This window comes from Clupea harengus, chromosome 7, assembly GCF_900700415.2.
Source record: "Clupea harengus chromosome 7, Ch_v2.0.2, whole genome shotgun sequence".
Lineage (NCBI taxonomy): Eukaryota > Metazoa > Chordata > Actinopteri > Clupeiformes > Clupeidae > Clupea > Clupea harengus.
Window position 1 is genome coordinate 24,415,560 of NC_045158.1, and position 20,762 is coordinate 24,436,321.

Consider the following 20,762-nt stretch of genomic DNA (forward strand, 5'->3'; position numbering starts at 1 on the left):
ATAAAGGAGGAGATGCTGATGGAGAGAAAAGACAAATAAGAAAATGTTTTGACATGCCACATCCCATAATAATGTTGTATGTGGGCAGAGGGAGACGACAGTGGAAGTGCTGGCTGAATTCCTGCATTGTGGTATTCCAGCACTCATTACAGGAACCAAGTTCCTTCCTGCCTTCATGTTACGTGCTCTCTTACCTTCTCTACACAGAGACACACCACTGCATCCTTTTGTACTGTGTTTTTCTATTAAAAAATTAAATAAAAACAAAGGATCATCTGGTTTTGCTTGTTAAGAAAAGTTCTTCAGAGCTATTAGGCATTAGGAACTGGGAGAGACCAACGCCGTACAAACTAGGAAAGGAGATTTCTTTGCCGTCTCTGAGGTGAGTTCCGTCATCAGGTATGCAAAGAGCTTTGGGAGTCGAGAGAAGCATTGTGCAATCATAAGTCATGATTAACTCTAAGCTTAAGTCTGCTCATACTGTGATACGATTGAAAATACACATTTTTTTGTTTAAGGGGATGTTCAAACAAAAGGTCTCGATAACCAGACAATTAGACAATTAGAATGATAAATATCTCTGTGTGGTCTTATTATGAATAATTTCCTGTAATGTTCATACCTGAATGTATGAGGCAAAGACCTTTGAAGCGTACCAATATCTCAACTCCAAATAGCCTGTATTTCGAGATTGATTTTTATCCCTGAACCCATTTGCAAATGTTTGCCACGTAATTTACGGGTACATAAATGTGATAAACCTGTGGTGGCTCAAAATGCTTGAAAAGTTTAAACGAAGCCTACAATAAACCAGTTCTCCAGGGATGAAACCCCCCAATTGATTTTTCTTTGCACACAAAACAAAAATAAACGATAGAATGTCAGTTTGCTGATGATTTGCCCACAGATGAGGAAACGGACTTGACCCCTGATGCTGACACACACACACTCACTCATTTACACTCACAAACACACATCCATTTGGCTTTAATGGCTCGGGCTGATGGACGTGTTAACACTTCAGGACACACACACACCACACACAAACACACACTTTTATGGCATTTGGTCATTGAAAGATTCATGATCTGAACAGTATTTAGAATGGACATCAGCAAGTTGATTTATATATTTTGCACAATTTAAAATCCATGATTGTAATTCCTAACGATTGATTGTTAAATAGTTAATACATTAGAATGCCTCTGGGAAGAGACAGAAAGTAGAAAGCAATCCAACCACAACACCAGGAAGGGTCTTAACACCTGTTCAACCCACAACCCTCATTCTTGGTAACCATCAGTCATGTAGATGGTTATACTGTTCTTTGACAAAAAACAGCCTTTCAAATATAGTGTCCAAGCATACAGAGATGACTGCTTTTGAAAGACATCATGTAATCATCTAATTTCCATCAGTTCAAAAATCAGATATCACAGTGGATGTTTCTCATTTCAATCAGCCACACATATCTGTGTGAGGTGTGCGTGCGTGTTCCTTGCGTTTGACACATCATCTTGACGCGCATTCACCCCTGGTCCTCGAAGCTGCTGCATTCTGCATTCTCCAGTTCACCCTTTGCGTCCTCATGATAAACCAATACAATTTCCTTAGCAACACAGCATCTTTAAGAGGGCAGATATGACTTCACCTAGTGCACAGAAGCTTAAGCTGCATGTTTTATTCATAGAAACAACAGCATCTTCTGGTGGGCTAGAAGCGACGCAACTTCCGTGCCCTTCGTGCTTTTCATTCAGATATATCCTGTTGTAGATGCAATGGGTAGCAGCCTCACATGGGCACCAGAATAATGTTGGTACCTTACCTTGTGAGCAGGTGCCAAATACTGTAAATGTGGGTGCAAATGTGAATAAACAGTAATACTGTCTTATCTTGGTGGCCCTTGTGAACATTGGTACTATCCTGACAACAGCACCAATAACTAGAAAATGCATTTCCTGAAGGAAATACCAGTGCATGAAATGCAAAAGTTAAGAAAGGAAGAAGTAAGGAAAGAAGAGTGAACAAGAGTGAAAGAAGAAAGGAAAGAAGAGAGTGTCACAAGAGTGGCTATGGATAGACAGTAAAGAAAGAGTGTAGAGGCAAAATACTGAAAGAAGGAGAGAAAATGGAGTGAAGCAGAGAGATGGAGTGTGAGAAAGAGGAGTTGGAGAGGGATATAAAAAAACAAGTGGATGGAGGTTTTACAGAGAGTGGTTGCTAGGTTGTTGCTAGGGTAATTGAGGTAGCTGCTAGGGTAGTCATGGTGGTTGCTAAGGTAATTTAAGTGGTTGCTAGGTAGTCATAGTGGTTGTTATGGTGGTTGCTAGGTTGTCATTATAGTAGTGGTTGCTAGGGTAATTGAGGTGGTTGCTAGGGCGTTGCTAGGGTAGTCATGTTGGTTGCTATGGTAATTGAAGTGGTTGCTATCCTGGTTGCTAGGGCGTGGCTAGGTAGTCATAGTGGTTGCCAGGTTGTTGCTAGGGTAATTGAGGTGGTTGCTATGTTGGTTGCTAGGTAGTCATAGTGGTTGCTATGGTGGTTGCTAGGTTGTCATTATAGTAGTGGTTGCTAGGTTGTTGCTAGGGTAATTGAAGGGTTGCTAGGGTGTTGCTAGGGTAGTAATGTGGGTTGCTATGGTAATTGAAGTGGTTGCTATGCTGGTTGCTAGGTAGTCATAGTGGTTGCTATGGTGGTTGCCAGGTTGTTGCTAGGGTAATTGAGGTGGTTGCTAGGGCAGTCATGGTGGTTGCTATGGTAATTGAAGTGGTTGCTATGCTGGTTGTTAGGGAAGTCATGTTGGTTGAAAGTAAGTCAGAGAAAGCTGACATAAAAAGTTGAAAAAAGGGTGGGAATTGATGGACAGTGATCATAAGAAGAAAGGAAAGAAGAGTGAACAGGAGTGGCTATTGATAATGAGAAAAAGAGAGGGTGAAGAGGGAAAATACTGAAAGAAGGAGAGAAAATGGAGAGAAGCAGAGAGATGGAGTGTGAGAGAAAGTAGACTGAGGGATAGAGAGAAAGTAAAAAAAAAGCAGAGTATGGAAGGTGTCTCTTAATATTCCTAGTTATACAGTTGAATGGAGAGGGACAGAGAGAAGAGGTGCCTTGGAACCTTGGCGCAGATGTCAGTGAAGCACAGGTGCAAGCCAGTTTAATGACCCTATTATGATGTCATAATAGCCCAATGTAAGTCAATGGGAAAATCCAACAGAATAACAGGAATAACAATACAGGGCATATCATGCACTGTAATAAGAAGAAGTATAAGAAGCCTAGGAATAACAATACAGGGCATTTCATGCACTGTAATTAGAAGCCACCGAATAACAATACAGGGAATTTCATGCACTGTAATAAATCATTATTTTCTTGGGGTTGCTATGGGGGTGCTATGACTAATCCAGGGGGAGCTATAGCACACCGTAGCACCGCCCCTGGGTAGAGGAAGCTAGGCAACGAGGTTGGCAAGCACGCACAAGACCAGTTAGATAGAGATAGGTGTAAGAGGCTTTGTAGCTAAATCAACCACAACACTTCTGTTGGATTTTGGTTTTCGAGTAAGGTGACTCAAAGGAGCTTTATAAAGGAGCTGTAGTCATCTGGTAAGTCATCTGGGCAAGTTATAAGGGGTTATCATTATCATCTCTTTGGCTGCCGTTTTCGGGGAATTTGAGCAGGAAGCATAGCTCTTACACAGATGAGTGGTTTACGCTTATGTTCAATGAAGTGCTGAATTTAAGTTTCTTTTTCTGGGAACTTGAGCGGGAGGCATTGCTGGTAGATCTGGTTTAAGGATCTCAAGTTTAGAATATTAGGAATATAGAATGTACTTTACATGTAAGATAATACCCGATGCCATAGCCTGAGTACTTCATTTTGTCGTCACATTAACAAGGTGAACTTTAATGCGTTTGGATGTTCCAAAGCAAACTTTCTAACAGACAAATTTTAATTCAGTGCTAAATTGAACATAAGCTTAAGCAAAACAGCTAGCAGAAGAAGCGGTATGGAACAACCGCCGAACAGTAAGTTATTCACTCATCCAGTTTTTTGCGTGTTTCTTACTGCATAAATTGCGCATAAAATAGAGGAAAACAAGATTTATGTTAATATTAAATTGCCCCCGCTTTTTCTGACCTCCTGATGGTGGTGTAAAGTTACGCATAGTCTGGCTTAACCACTGCCACGGCTGGTCCCAGTCAACTTTGGTGTCCACGTCAACTTTTAGGGATTTATTGCAGAAATTATGGATTCACCCCTTTTCAATTGCTTGTGGAAATATACATGAAATTATACAGAGTGATTGACGCGGTTGGTATATATGACACCCCCTAATAATAATAATAATAATAATCACATTTATTTAGTGCTTTTCACAATTCTCAAAAACGTTTAAATATGCCACGCCCTATATGCCACAAAAGCGATTCAGGCTTTATACATGATCAGACCCTCCAGGATTTCGCAATGTTGCGATCGCACCAACGATTCCCCGCAAATTCAGCGCGACGTTGCAATTTTAACACATCACCGCAACTTTCCCGCAAATTTGACAAATAATTGTCATCTCCCACAACTTTCTCCCTTCAGAAATTCTGCCCTGCGGACACGGTGCAGACACTAGCAGAGTTCTAATCCGTTGTAAACAATGAGGATGGCTACACCAGACGTGGCCCATGTCCTCCGAGCTGGCTTCAATTTTTATAATTTTCTGCAAGGTGTGCGTGGCCCTTTTTACATAGAGTCTGGTAATACATCTATGAAATATATAGAAAATTATATATTTTGCTGTGAATAATGGAGAAAGCAATGAATCCGATTATTTCCCAAACCCTCGAGAGCTGTTGCCATGGAGATTTAACTCTGCTTGAAGATAAGGTAGCAGCTAGTGTTGAAGAATGGATAACTTAAAATTGGACGACTTTCAATGAATATAGGAAATTGAACACCCAGCGCTTCCAAAAGAGGTCAGAAAGGAACTGCACCTGCCTCCAGTGACGTGCAGTCCAGGCACTGCCTACCCTGCCAAAATTCAAACGTAAAAATGTTTATTAAATCATTTTATTTAATAAACTTGTATTTGTATTTTTACTGTTTATTCTTGTGATTTATATATGCAATATGTGTGTTATTACAATTGTTTAGACGTTACAATGACAAATGTAGCAGTTACGCATAATCAAATACAAAAAAATGGTAGAATAGGCAGTGCTTTTACTGTCCATTCATTGCGGATGACAAGCGAAAAACTCATGTTGCGCATATGCACTTCGAAAGAACAAAAGAACGAAGAGTGAAAGAAGGAAAGAAGGGTGGAAGAAGGAAAGAAGAGTGGAAAAAGGAAAGAAGAAAGGAAAGAAGAGTGAAGAAAGGAAAGAAGAGTGGAAGAAAGAAAGAAGAAAGGCTCTAGATAAAGACAGTAAAGAGAGAGTGAAGAGGGAAAATATTGAAAGGAGAGAAAATGGAGTGACGCAGAGAGATGGAGTGTGAGAGAAAGTAGAGTGAGAGGGATAGAGAGAAGGATAGAGAGAAAAAAAAGTAGCCAATTATTATACGGCAGGTGTGTCATCGGCCCAGGCACCAACACCTGTGGCTCACAGCAGCCATACTCAAAACAAACAATGTCCCACTTGGCTGGGAAAATGGCCTAGGCCACATGTAGCAACAATGGCTTAGTGAAGGCATAACCGACACATAATATCTCAGCCAAACAATCGGAAATACATCGGGTAAACCCGGGAGTTATTTTTAAAACTCGTGCTTGGTTGCGCCATTCACGCAACCAAACAAACAGACGGAAGACAACACTAACAACGGTAAGACGGACAATGCAAAGTGATATTAGGATGCGTTTTGGTTAACTAAATAAACGGAACATTTATGACAAGACATTGAATTTGAGTGATTATTTTAAACCGAGTGGGTTAGATAACGTACATATACACTGTACACTGACACAAACACCAAACACGCAAAACACACCCAAAACACCAACACCCAGTCAAGTAAAGGCAGCAGCCCACAGGCTGCAGTGGCGGGTCACGCAGGTGCCCCGTCACAAGGTGTCAGTGAAGCACAGGTGCAAGCCAGTTTAATGACCCTATTATGATGTCACAATAGCCCAATGTAAGTCAATGGGAACATTTGTATTTGTTTTTCTTTAACATCTTAAAAAATAAGTATAAGTAAAAAAAGCATAAGTGTCCTTCACAAGACCTACGCGTAAAAGTTCAAACGAAGTTTCTACGTTAAGCGGTTCGAGCTGAATTAAGCGCAGAAGTTTGGTACAAATAATAATAAGAAGTATAAGAAGCCTAGGAATAACAATACAGGGCATTTAATGCACTGTAATAAGAAGCCACCGTATCTTCATTCAATTTCATGCACTTTAATAACCACAACACACCTGGTGCGCCTGGTGTTGCACTATGTAACTTTGGGGTACAGGGTGAGAGACCACTCACGAGAGCTACAGACGTGGACAAAATTGTTGGTACCCATCCGTTAAAGAAAGAAAAATCCACAATGGTCACTGAAATAACTTGAAACTGACAAAAGTACTAATAAATAAAAAAAATACTGAAAATTAACAAATGAAAATCAGACATTGCTTTTGAATTGTGGTTCAACAGAATAATAATAAAAAATAAACTCAGGAAACTGGCCTGGACAAAAATGATGGTACCCTTAACTTAATATTTTGTTGCACAACCTTTTGAGGCAATCACTGCAATCAATCGATTTCTGTAACTCTCAATGAGACTTTTGCACCTGTCAACAGGTATTTTGGCCCACTCCTTGTGAGCAAACTGCTCCAGCTGTCTCAGGTTTGAAGGGTGCCTTCTCCAGACTGCATGTTTCAGCTCCTTCCACAGATGTTCAATAGGATTTAGATCAGGGCTCATAGAAGGCCAATTCAGAGTGGGCCAATGTTTTTCTCTTAGCCATTCTTGAGCGTTTTAGCTGTGTGTTTTGGGTCATTATCCTGTTGGAGGACCCATGACCTGTGACTGAGACCAAGCGTTCTGACACTGGGCAGCACATTTTGCTCCAGAATGCCTTGATAGTCTTGAGATTTCATTGTACCCTGCACATATTCAAAACACCCTGTGCCAGATGCAGCAAAGCAGCCCCAGAACATAACCGAGCCTCTTCCATGTCTCACAGTAGGTACAATGTTATTTTCTTTGTATGCTTCATTTTTGCGTCTCTGAACATAGAGCTGATGTGACTTGCCAAAAAGCTCCAGTTTTGTCTCATCTGTCCAAAGGACATTCTCCCAGAAGCCCTGTGGCTTGTCAATATGCCTTTTGGAAAATTCCAGTCTCGCTTTTTTATGATTTGCTTTCAACAGTGGTGTCCTCCTCGGTCGACTCAACAGCGACGGATGGTGCGATCTGACACTGATGTACCTTGACCTTGGAGTTCACCTCTAATCTCTTTGGAAGTTGTTCTGGTCTCTTTGGTTACCATTCGTATTATCCGTCTTTTCAATTTGTCATCAAATTTCCTCTTGCAGCCACGTCCAAGGAGGTTGGCTACAGTCCCCTGGACCTTACACTTCTGAATAATATGTGCAACTGTAGTCACAGGAATATCAAGCTGCTTGGAGATGGTCTTATAGCCTTTACCTTTAACATGCTTGTCTATAATTTTCTTTCTAATCTCATGAGACAACTCTCTCCTTAGCTTTCTGTGGTCCATGTTCAGCGTGGTACACACCATGATACCAAACAGCACAGTGACTTATTTTCACCCTTTAAATAGGCCGACTGACTGATTACAAGTTTGAAGACACCTGTAATACTAAATAGAGGACACACCTTAGTTTAACATGTCCCTATTGTCAAATTATTTTCAATCTTTTCTAGGGGTACCATCATTTTTGTCCAGGCCAGTTTCATTTATTTATTTATTTTTTTTTTTAATTATTCTTTTGAACCATAATTCAAAAGCAATGTCTGATTTTCATTAGTTAATATTCAGTACATTTTTATTTATTATTTCTTTTTTTCAGTTTCAAGTTATTTCAGTGACCATTGTGGGTTTTTCTTTCTTTAACGGAAGGGTACCAACAATTTTGTCCACGTCTGTATGTAATGCTTCATGGCACCATCTCACAACAACAACTAGACCCCCCATGCGCTACCTTTAAGAGGAAGATTTTCCAGTTGCCCAAAGTTATCGACCTGTCCTGTCTCAGCCTAGCATCCAAATAAATGAATCTCAGGACAAAAGTTTTGATCAGTCTTCTTCAATCTCATGTCAAGAAGCCGGTTGCCACCTTGAAAACCTCAAGCTAGCGTGTAATAAAGTACACTGTCCAATGTATATTAAGCATGTCGCCAACATTTCCTCATGTATTGCTCTTTACCTCTAGCCTTTTAAGCGTGTGTTCGGCAGTGTTTCTAGTCATGTCCTGAAGATTATAAATACATCTCTTCAAACAGGCATCTTCCCAGATGTCTTCAAAACAGCTGTTGTGAAACCCTTACTAAAGAAACCCAACCTAGATGGTAATGCACTGACTGTTATCGGCTATAGGCCGATATCCAATCTTCCATTCATTAGTAAAATACTTGAAAAGATCGTTTCAGTGCAAATAAACTCCTTTTCTTAAAGAAAACAATATCCTGGAGGAATTTCAATTAGGCTTTAGAACATGCCACAGCACTGAAACTGCTCTTACTAAAGTAATCAGCAATCTCAGACTAAATTTGGATGCAAATAAGGTCTCAATCCTTGTCCTCTTAGGCCTAAGCGCAGCGTTTGATACGATTGACCATGACATCCTAATCAATCATCTTGAAAAGTTAGTTGGACTTTCTCGTTCAGAACACACATCAAAGGGAGAAAGTTTTACGTCAGGCTTGGAGATCATGTGAGTAAGAAACATGTCATCTGCTGGTCCATTATTATTCTCACTATACATGCTGCCACTTGGGGACATCATTAGAGAACAACAATGTATGTTTCCATCAGTGGCGTAACGTAGTAACGACAGGCCCAGGTGCAAGATAGTATTACGGGCCCCCCTAGTGAATGCTTTAAAAAAAAAAAAAAAATCGTAGCCTTCCCTACTTCCAAAACCGTGTCATACCGTAAAAAATGTTCGAAAGCAATAATAATAGCGACCAGTATTTACCCAACTTGTAGCCTAGTAATCCTGCCCTACCATAATGTATGTAGGCATTAACTTGTCTTGAAATGTATATCTATCACAATAGCCGCAGGTTACCTGTTGCATGGTTGCTGACACACCACTGAGGGCAGAAGCAGCGATGCTAATCCCAGTTGAACTGCTGCACTGCTGACTCCGTGGGCTGGCTACTCGTTGACGGGCTAGCTAAAAAGCCAAAATAATCTAATTTAGGCAACTTTGCCGCCTTCTCCTCCTGTTCTTTTTTCTCTTGCCCTTTTCTACTTCCACTCTTGTGCTTAAAAGGCATTGTTACGAGTAAAGTTGTGCTGTGCTCAATGAACTAGGACCTAATTACTAGGTTATCAGACCTTCAAATTGGATTAACTATAGCGTATTGTGTTGTCACATTATCAAATAGAGACTTGACATTGGACAACAACATAAATATTACCCAGCAATCATCATTGCTAATCACAAAAATACTGAAGAAAATAACTAGTGCTGTCAAACGATTAAAATATTTAATCGCGATTAATCTCATTTATGTCATAGTTAACTCAAAATTAATCGCGATTAATCGCAAATTTTTATCTATTCTAAATGTCCCTTCGTTTATACATTTTTTCCATCATTTTATTTTTATTTGAATGCCCTTATCAACATGGAAAAGTTGATTGGCTTGCTTTATGCAAATGTTTTATTTTATTGAAAACCAATATTGCCAAACAGGGCGGTACAAAATAAAAGTGCACATTTCAGGTAAACAAGGACTCAGCCTATAGTGCAGTTAAACCATGGCTTAATAGTTTCTTTTTTTCAAGTTTGCTGTGAACATAGCAGTCAGGCCTCTTATTTCAGAAACAATGAACCGTAACAGTTAGGTTACCAATAAAAGGTAAGCCTACTACTTCTTTGCTTTCAGCCAGCTGCCTGTTGACATTTTCAGACAACAGTGAAGCTCGCTTCTTTTGCACAACACAACTTTTAAAAGTAAACTTTCCATTCAGAAGCTTTTTATCATCCATTTCGCCGTATCGCGCTCACCATTCACTCAAACCGTAACGTTCGCCTACTACACAGTTTGCGAGGCCAAAAAGAATGTTTATTAAAAATTCGCGTTAATCTCGCTATAAAAAAATTAACGGCGTTAAAATGGGTTTGCGTTAACGCCGTTAATAACGCGTTAAACTGACAGCACTAAAAATAACATTTTGTTGAATAGTTTTTTGATAGTTTCTATAATGTATGTAGGATAGGCATATGATTTTGTTATAAATTGCTGAAAAAATTATAAAAACCATGATTGAGATAAGTTTGCCTTTTCAAGTGTATAAGTAGCATTTGACACTGCTGTTCCTTTAAAAACAGTGTGTATTAACATAATCATATCCGAGAAAATATGATGGCACTGCTTGTGGGCCCGTCGAGCAACGTATTTGGAGAGGGGGGCCCGTCGAGCGACACATGTATTTCTTTGGGCCCGGGCCCCGAAACCCCACGGGCCCAGGTGCAGCCGCACCTGCTGCACCCCCTATAGTTACGCCCCTGGTTTCCATAGTTATGCAGATGACACACAACTGTACATCTCAGCTGAACCAAATGATGCTGCAACTATAAACTCCATTACTAACGGTCTTTAAGCGATAAATAAGTGGATGAGCAATACTTTCTTAAAGTTAAACCAGGACAAAACTGAGATCCTACTAGTTGGCCCTAAAACAAAAAGAGAAATGCAGTTTAATAATCTGGGAAAATGAACTCCCTGGATTAAATCTGAGGTTACAAATCTTGGTGTCATCCTAGATTGAGATCTAAGGTTCAGTCCCTCATTAACAAGGTGACGAAAACATAATTTTTCCACATTAGAAAGTACTACAATTTATAAATCAAAAAGATGCTGAAAAACTGATTCATGCCTTTATTTCAAGCCGGCTCGATTATTGTAATGCAATTCTAACTGGCCTCCAGGAAGAAGAAAAAACTGAGAGACTTCAGCTCATTCAAAACTCTGCAGCTCGACTATTAATCTGAACCAAAAGGAGAGAGCACAATAGTCCAGTTTTAGCTGCTCTGCACTGGCTTCTAGTAACATTTATAATTGATTTTAAGGCTCTTCTCCTTATATACAAAGCTCTCAATGGGCTAGGACCAAGTTACATTGCAAACTCCTTTGTCAATTTCTTTGCTGTTTGAGCTGCATTGTTTTGTATGAAAGGTGCTATACAAATAAAGTTTTATTATTATTATTATTATTTTATTAGATTACACATACTCCACAAATGCTTAGAAAACAATGTATATGGGCTGAAAATACAAGCAGTAAAATTAGATAAATTAAAATGTCCCAATAAATAAAATTAATATATAAATTACTTCTGCCATTGTCTTTGTCAGTCCCACCATGTCTTTCAGCTTGTCAACAAATACATGTGTGCACTGTCCATTAGAGGGTCTCGAAGCACAATTTGAAAATGTACAGCAATGGTGTAAAAGTGAGCTACACTCCGCAACTTTAGGGGGAGCACAGTAGCAAAAAAGATCAACTCTCTCAGAATGTTGCTTTAATGCCAATACAGGCAAAACATCAGTCCTTCTCTTACCTCAGTGCAGCCTTTGACACAGTTGATCAAAATATCTTGCATAATATCTTTTTGATCACAAGTAAAGGTTGTTTTTAGTTTTTTAGTTTTTTTAAATGGTGCTTGATGTCTTCCATTGCTCAGGGCTATCCTTTGAGCCAAATACGTTTTGCTCTTGAACCAGTAACAGTAAAGGAAGGTTGTATTCATTCCTTCTTTGAAAAGACCTTTGAAGGAAAGAGTTACGACATCAATGGGTCATTTCACAGTTTGAAGCTATTTACTTCAAATTCATAGCAACACTGCAGAGGTTTTCATTATTCTGAATTTAGGTCTTCTTTAATGAGTTTTTAGAACATCCTCAACATCTTTTTGATGATCTATACCAACGGAGAGATAACCACACCTGTATCTATACGGTCTTGACGGAGAGATAACCACACCAGAATCTATACTTGACGGAGAGATTACCACATCTGTACCTATACAGTCTTGACAGAGAGATAACCACACCTGTATCTACGCGGTCTTGACGGAGAGATAACCACACCTGTATCTACGCGGTCTTGACGGAGAGATAACCACACCTGTCTTTCCCACAACCTTCTCAGGTTATCTACTATGTCGTTTTTTGCTCCACGTCACAAACCCCACAGAATTTTTATAAACATAACATCACCAAATAATTCGATCAGTTATCAAGCTAACTGTCCTCAATACGTGCTGCTGCCAGCTGTGCTATGTTTGGTGTTTGCAAAGGCAAATTTCCTAACCATTAATTAGTCGGCTTGTTACATTTAGACAAGACTCATGAGCGTGTCTGTAAATGTGATAATTTGCCTGTGTGTGAGTGTGTTTCTGTCTGTGTGTGAGTGTGTTTCTGTCTGTGTGTGAGTGTGTTTCTGTCTGTGTGTGAGTGTGTTTCTGTCTGTGTGTGAGTGTGTTTCTGTCTGTGTGTGAGTGTGTTTCTGTCTGTGTGTGTACATGAAAGTGTACATAAAAGTGTTCTTGAGTCATTTTGTGTCTCACTATGTCATCTTTGGCTGTGCAGATTGTAGATGCTGTATCCCAGCGGACTGAACAAACATAATGCAGAGGAAGCTGGCGCTGCTGGTTGGCATTGGTGCCTTGACCGTCCTCCTGATGCTGAGGTGGGAGCATGTGATGACCTTAGTGAACCTCATGAGCAGCAAACAACCTTCAGCTGAGCCTGAACTGCCCCCGGACACCATCACCCCCATCCCAGGCTCCAGGCACCTCATGGTGTCTGCCTTTAAGGACCACAGACTGGGCGGGGCCATCAGGGTGATCAGCATCATCTGCAGGCAGGAGCTCCAGCCGCTCTACTGTGTCCTATGTGCTAACACTAGCGCTAACGCTAACGCTGATGGTGCTCTGAATCAGTGCGCATTTTCACAGGCAAAAGTTAACGTGCACAGCGATGACTTCGGCTTTTCTTTTGTGACTTCAGACGTGTTGTGCATGAGTCCAGCGTTGCAGCAAGCCACACATGTCAGCATAACAGCTAACCCATACGCCAATTTGACATTTTTATCAATCCAAAACCAGGAGGTCAAGGAATCGTTTAAGTACAACTTTACTGTATGCATATCTAACCTTTTTGGGGTGTACAATAATGCCCTCCAATTTGCACAAACCATGGAGGTGTACAAGCTTATAGGGGTTCAGAGGGTTGTCATCTACAACACCAGCTGTGGACCAGACGTTGAGAAAATTCTCAAGTACTACAGTAAAGAGGGTATGCTGGAGGTTGTGCCTTGGCCAATAGACAAGTTCCTTAAGCCATCTACTGGGTGGAAATATCACTTACACCATGGGGACATTCATTATTATGGACAGCTGACCACTCTGAATGAATGCATATACAGATACATGTACCAGTCAAAGTACCTCCTGATGAATGACATTGATGAGATCATTATGCCTTACAAGCATGCCAACCTGGAGAACTTAATGGGCATTTTACAGCAGCAGCGTCCCAACGCAGGGGTCTTCAAGATCGAGAACCACATTTTCCCCAAAACGCAGTTCGATGACAGCGGCCGATTTCGCCTGCCTCGGTGGAGGAGTGTGCCTGGTGTGAACATCCTGGAGCATGTCTACCGAGAGCCGGACAGGAAGCACGTTTTTAACCCCACAAAGGTGCTCATCAACCCCCGGAGCGTGGAGCAGACTTCAGTACACACCACACTGAAGCAGTTCGGACTCGTCTTTAACGTCCCGTTCGATGTATGCCGCATCATCCATGTCAGGGTGCCACTGCAAGGACAACTCTCCAAAGACCAGCTGTTCATCGACAAGAAACTCTGGGAATTTGAGAAGCTTTTGATTCCCAGTATCGATCGCGCACTGAATGAATCAGGTGTGTTGTGAAATACTGATGCTTCCTACGGTGACAAAGCCGTTTGGTAACGCTGTATATCTTTTTGTTTTGCCTCACATGCAGCAAAAAAAAAAAGCACAAAAAGAAAAACCTTTGTAACAGTACCGAAGCGTGACTAATTTAATGGAGGCCCAACACATTATTTTCTTTCTACAGGTACACAACGTTACGCATTACGGTGCTAAACTTATGCTACAGTGATACAAACGGTGTCTCTAATCACTTCGCACCACAATAATTAGGTGTTTATAATACTCAGTTTCATTTTCCAAATCAAGTCATCACTTACTATAAAACAAAGAAAATGTGGTTCAAAGATCACACACACACACACACACACACTCACAGACAGAGCTGCCCCACACACACACCATGGACACATGGGCCTCACACACACGCCACTTCATGTGACAAGGAGAATGAAGTCCAATGACTGTAAATGAAACATAGTGAGGATTAAATGTGTGATTGTCTGTATTCTAATGATTAGTATTTGTGGTGGTATAACTGTTGACTAAGTGGTAGTGTAGTGTCTCTATCATGTCCAATCCTTTCTTCAGAGTGTGAAATGACACATATACACAAGCACGCACGCACAGATGCACACACACACACGCACACTGTAACAATGTGATTGTGTGAAGGTGATTGAATCATACAGATGTGAAGGATGTAAAGGAGTTTTGTATTTGTAAATAAATCTTTGACTTCACCTCAATGGACCTGCAGTCATTTACACACATTTCCTCCTGTGCCTTCCCCTCCACCCCTCCACCACCCCGGCCTACCCCACCCCCCTCTGTACATGACACACACATTTGTCCTGTTTGTTAACTGACGTGGTCTACATAACTTCCGTCTAAATCCTGTTCCTTGTGTCTTATCTCAAGTGTCATTTGAAAATGATATGGAGATGCCAACCAGTCTGCCTGTGTTTGTTTTTTTAATTTGTTTTGATTGTTTGTTTTTTAATACTACACATGGATCATGATAAACAACCTCACATTTCAGCTTTTGTTGTGTTGATCCTCAACCAGGATTTGAATTTGAATTTGGTCACACATACACACACACACACACACACACACACACACACGAGCGTACACCTTTAGATGAGAGTGTCCACGTTTCCACAGGCCTGACCTGCGTTGTGTGTCTGTAAACGTTTCGTGCTCAAACTGTGGCTAGCCCACCAAGGAGATGCCACACACACACACACACCCACACCCTCACACACACACACGGTTCAGTAAAGGGGTTGATGAAAACCTAAACACTTGCTTGTGTCTCACTGTAGTAGGCGTACTTAACCCTGTGTCACACCGCTCTTTTAACATAGTGTTTTTTTTTTTGGGTTGATTGTTTTATCGAGAGACAGAGAGAGTGCGGTTACGTGTGTGTTTGTGTGTGTGTGTGTGAGAGAGAAAGAGAGTGTGACTGAGTGACTTTTTTGTCACAAAAAATTGTGTTATTGGTTTTGATTACAGTTATTGGTTTTGATTACACAGGGAAACAAAAAGATGTTAAAGGCTCTACTGTACATGTTGGTGTGCTTGTGTTAACAAACATAATCTAAAGGTTAGTTACACCCCCTCCATGCAGTTCCGCCCTGCTTTCATGTTAAGTGCTCTCTTATCGTGTCAAACCCTTTTGCACTGGAAAGAATCATCTGGTTTGGCTTGATAGGGCAAGTTCTTCAGGGCCTTTAGGCATTAGAGAACTGGGAGATTACAACACCCTCCGATCCAGGAAAGGAGATTTCTTTGCCGTCTCTGAGGTGAGTTCCCTCATCAGGTATGCAAAGAGCTTTGGGAGTCGAGAGAAGCACTGTGTAACCATAAAGTCATGATTAACGCTGAAATGAAATCTACTCATACTGTGATAGGATGAAATTACACGCATGTTTTTGTTACGCTGCCACTCTTTTTTTCTGATGTCGGAACTTGCCGTCTCTGTTCTGACGTGGAAGGGTAGGAGCTTGAGGGAGAGACAAGAAATATATTATTTGCACAGATCCAGTGGGCAACGGATCATGGCCGGACCTAGGGGATTGTATAAAGAAGAGGAGAAAATCCTATGTGAGCCGGTTCAATGGCACTTCTCATCAACCAAAAATAATTTTCATTAATAATATAACACTTGATGAGAAATTACGATACCTAACCAAACTGAATACTTTCAGGATGAATTAATGTCCATATATTGTGTATCCTGTGTGTGTAAAAATGCCATCATTTCACCCCTCTATCCAGCTAGCTAATATTGCTATAGCAGACTAACGTTAGCTTTAGACTGCCTTAGGAGACCATTTCATGAGGTAACACTAGCCTAGTTTACTACTGGAGTGTTTCTGGTATGGTGCCTGGTTAGCTGTATCAATATCTTCCCTGCTTAATTTCGTGATGTACAGTATATATTTAATTTTATCATTTTATTATGTAGTCTTGAACGTTGTGCTATAGTGCCAAGCATAGGCAGGTTAGGAATTCCATAAACAGTTACTGTCCTTTTGGCAAACCAATAGATCTCTTATGGAGACAAAAACTACAGAGTAGTTTTATGAGGTTATGACATTTAAAAAAACGGTCTTGACGGAGAGATAACCACACCTGTATCTTCGCGTCTTGACGGAGAGATAACCACACCTGTCTTTCCCACTACCTTCTCAGGTTATCCACTATGTAGTTTTTTGCTCCACATCACAAACCCCACAGAATTTTCAAAAACAGCATTTACAGCATAACATCACCAAATAATTCCATCAGTTCTCAAGCTAACTGGCCTCAATAAGTGCTGCTGCCAGCTGTGTTATTTTTGGTGTTTGCAAAGGCAAATTTCCTAACCATGAACTAGTCGGCTTGTTACATTTAGACAAAACTCATGACAGAAACACACGTGTCTGTAAATGTGATAATTTGCCTGTATGTGAGTGTGTTTCTGTCTGTGTGTGAGTGTTTCTGTCTGTGTGTGAGTGTGTTTCTGTCTGTGTGTGAGTGTGTTTCTGTCTGTGTGTGAGTGTGTTTCTGTCTGTGTGTGAGTGTGTTTCTGTCTGTGTGTGAGTGTGTTTCTGTCTGTGTGTGAGTGTGTTTCTGTCTGTGTGTGAGTGTGTTTCTGTCTGTATGTGAGTGTGTTTCTGTCTGTGTGTGAGTGTGTTTCTGTCTGTGTGTGAGTGTGTTTCTCTCTGTGTGTGAGTGTGTTTCTGTCTGTATGTGAGTGTGTTTCTGTCTCTGTGTGAGTGTGTTTCTGTCTGTGTGTGAGTGTGTTTCTGTCTGTATGTGTGAGTGTGTTTCTGTCTGTGTGTGAGTGTGTTTCTGTCTGTATGTGTGAGTGTGTTTCTGTCTGTGTGTGAGTGTGTTTCTGTCTGTATGTGTGAGTGTGTTTCTGTCTGTGTGTGAGTGTGTTTCTGTCTGTGTGTGAGTGTGTTTCTGTCTGTATGTGTGAGTGTGTTTCTGTCTGTGTGTGAGTGTGTTTCTGTCTGTGTGTGAGTGTGTTTCTGTCTGTGTGTGAGTGTGTTTCTGTCTGTATGTGTGAGTGTGTTTCTGTCTGTGTGTGAGTGTGTTTCTGTCTGTGTGTGAGTGTGTTTCTGTCTGTGTGTGAGTGTGTTTCTGTCTGTGTGTGAGTGTGTTTCTGTCTGTGTGTGTACATGAAAGTGTTCTTGAGTCATTTTGTGTCTCACTATGTCATCTTTGGCTGTGCAGATTGTACATGCTGTATCCCAGCGGACTGAACAAACATGATGCAGAGGAAGCTGGCGCTGCTGGTTGGCATCGGTGCCTTAGCCATCCTTCTGATGCTGAAGTGGGAGCATGTGATAACCCTGATTAACGGAGAAAAAGCCTCAGTACAGTTTGCACTGCAGCCACGGCAACAGACGCCCACGGACACCATCACCCCCATCCCAGGCTCCAGGCACCTCATGGTATCTGCCTTTAAGGACCACAGACTGGGCGGGGCCATCAGGGTGATCAGCATCATCTGCAGGCAGGAGCTGCAGCCGCTCTACTGTGTCCTATGCGCTAACGCTAAGGCTGATGCTAACGTTGATGCTAAGGCTGATGGGGCTCCGGGTCAGTGCACATCTTTCCAGGCAAAAGTTCACCAGCACAGCGATGACTTCGGCTTTCCTTTTGTGACTTCAGACGTGTTGTGCCTGAGTCCAGCGTTGCAGCAAGCCACACGTGTCAGCATAACAGCTAACCCATACGCCTTTCACAATTTGACATTTTTATCGATCCAAAACCAGGAGGTCAAGGAATCGTTTAAGTACAACTTTACTGTATGCATATCTAACCTTTTTGGGGTGTACAATAATGCCCTCCAATTTGCACAAACCATGGAGGTGTACAAGCTTATAGGGGTTCAGAGGGTTGTCATCTACAACACCAGCTGTGGACCAGACGTTGAGAAAATTCTCAAGTACTACAGTAAAGAGGGTATGCTGGAGGTTGTGCCTTGGCCAATAGACAAGTTCCTTAAGCCATCTACTGGCTGGAGTTATGACTTACACCATGGGGACATTCATTATTATGGACAGCTGACCACTCTGAATGAATGCATATACAGATACATGTACCAGTCAAAGTACCTTCTGATGAATGACATTGATGAGATCATTATGCCTTACAAGCATGCCAACCTGGAGAACTTAATGGGCATTTTACAGCAGCAGCGTCCCAACGCAGGGGTCTTCAAGATCGAGAACCACATTTTCCCCAAAACGCAGTTCGATGACAGCGGCCGATTTCGCCTGCCTCGGTGGAGGAGTGTGCCTGGTGTGAACATCCTGGAGCATGTCTACCGAGAGCCGGACAGGAAGCACGTTTTTAACCCCACAAAGGTGCTCATCAACCCCCGGAGCGTGGAGCAGACTTCAGTACACACCACACTGAAGCAGTTCGGACTCGTCTTTAACGTCCCGTTCGATGTATGCCGCATCATCCATGTCAGGGTGCCACTGCAAGGACAACTCTCCAAAGACCAGCTGTTCGTCGACAAGAAACTCTGGGAATTTGAGAAGCTTTTGATTCCCAGTATCGATCGCGCACTGAATGAATCAGGTGTGTTGTGAAATACTGATGCTTCCTACGGTGACAAAGCCGTTTGGTAACGCTGTATATCTTTTTGTTTTGCCTCACATGCAGCAAAAAAAAAAAGCACAAAAAGAAAAACCTTTGTAACAGTACCGAAGCGTGACTAATTTAATGGAGGCCCAACACATTATTTTCTTTCTACAGGTACACAACGTTACGCATTACGGTGCTAAACTTATGCTACAGTGATACAAACGGTGTCTCTAATCACTTCGCACCACAATAATTAGGTGTTTATAATACTCAGTTTCATTTTCCAAATCAAGTCATCACTTACTATAAAACAAAGAAAATGTGGTTCAAAGATCACACACACACACACACACACACACTCACAGACAGAGCTGCCCCACACACACACCATGGACACATGGGCCTCACACACACGCCACTTCATGTGACAAGGAGAATGAAGTCCAATGACTGTAAATGAAAACATAGTGAGGATTAAATGTGTGATTGTCTGTATTCTAATGATTAGTATTTGTGGTGGTATAACTGTTGACTAAGTGGTAGTGTAGTGTCTCTATCATGTCCAATCCTTTCTTCAGAGTGTGAAATGACACATATACACAAGCACGCACGCACAGATGCACACACACACACGCACACTGTAACAATGCGATTGTGTGAAGGTGATTGAATCATACAGATGTGAAGGATTTAAAGGAGTTTTGTATTTGTAAATAAATCTTTGACTTCACCTCAATGGACCTGCAGTCATTTACACACGTTTCCTCCTGTGCCTTCCCCTCCACCCCTCCACCACCCCGGCCTACCCCACCCCCTCTGTACATGACACACACATTTGTCCTGTTTGTTAACTGACGTGGTCTACATAACTTCCGTCTAAATCCTGTTCCTTGTGTCTTATCTCAAGTGTCATTTGAAAATGATATGGAGATGCCAACCAGTCTGCCTGTGTTTGTTTTTTAATTTGTTTTGATTGTTTGTTTTTTAATACTACACATGGATCATGATAAACAACCTCACATTTCAGCTTTTGTTGTGTTGATCCTCAACCAGGATTTGAATTTGAATTTGGTCACACATACACACACACACACACACACACACACACACACGAGCGTACACCTTTAGATGAGAGTGTCCACGTTTCCACAGGCCTGACCTGCGTTGTGTGTCTGTAAACGTTTCGTGCTCAAACTGTGGCTAGCCCACCAAGGAGATGCCACACACACACACACACCCACACCCTCACACACACACACGGTTCAGTAAAGGGGTTGATGAAAACCTAAACACTTGCTTGTGTCTCACTGTAGTAGGCGTACTTAACCCTGTGTCACACCGCTCTTTTAACATAGTGTTTTTTTTTTTTGGTTGATTGTTTTATCGAGAGACAGAGAGAGTGCGGTTACGTGTGTGTTTGTGTGTGTGTGTGAGAGAGAAAGAGAGTGTGACTGAGTGACTTTTTTGTCACAAAAAATTGTGTTATTGGTTTTGATTACAGTTATTGGTTTTGATTACACAGGGAAACAAAAAGATGTTAAAGGCTCTACTGTACATGTTGGTGTGCTTGT

General features: G+C 41.4%; 2 protein-coding genes across 2 annotated transcripts; both read left to right on the forward strand.

Annotated features, from left to right (window-relative positions):
- The first annotated feature begins 12,679 nt into the window (after window positions 1–12,679).
- On the forward strand, window positions 12,680–14,840 carry LOC116221034. Its single transcript, XM_031570013.2, has one exon. It carries the CDS (start codon window positions 12,814–12,816, stop codon window positions 14,116–14,118), a length of 1,305 nt encoding a protein of 434 aa, XP_031425873.1. The 5' UTR covers window positions 12,680–12,813; the 3' UTR covers window positions 14,119–14,840.
- A 3,021-nt stretch (window positions 14,841–17,861) lies between these two features.
- Window positions 17,862–19,542, forward strand: LOC105905298. Its single transcript, XM_031569870.1, has one exon. It carries the CDS (start codon window positions 17,862–17,864, stop codon window positions 19,194–19,196), a length of 1,335 nt encoding a protein of 444 aa, XP_031425730.1. The 3' UTR covers window positions 19,197–19,542.
- Window positions 19,543–20,762: the final 1,220 nt, after the last annotated feature.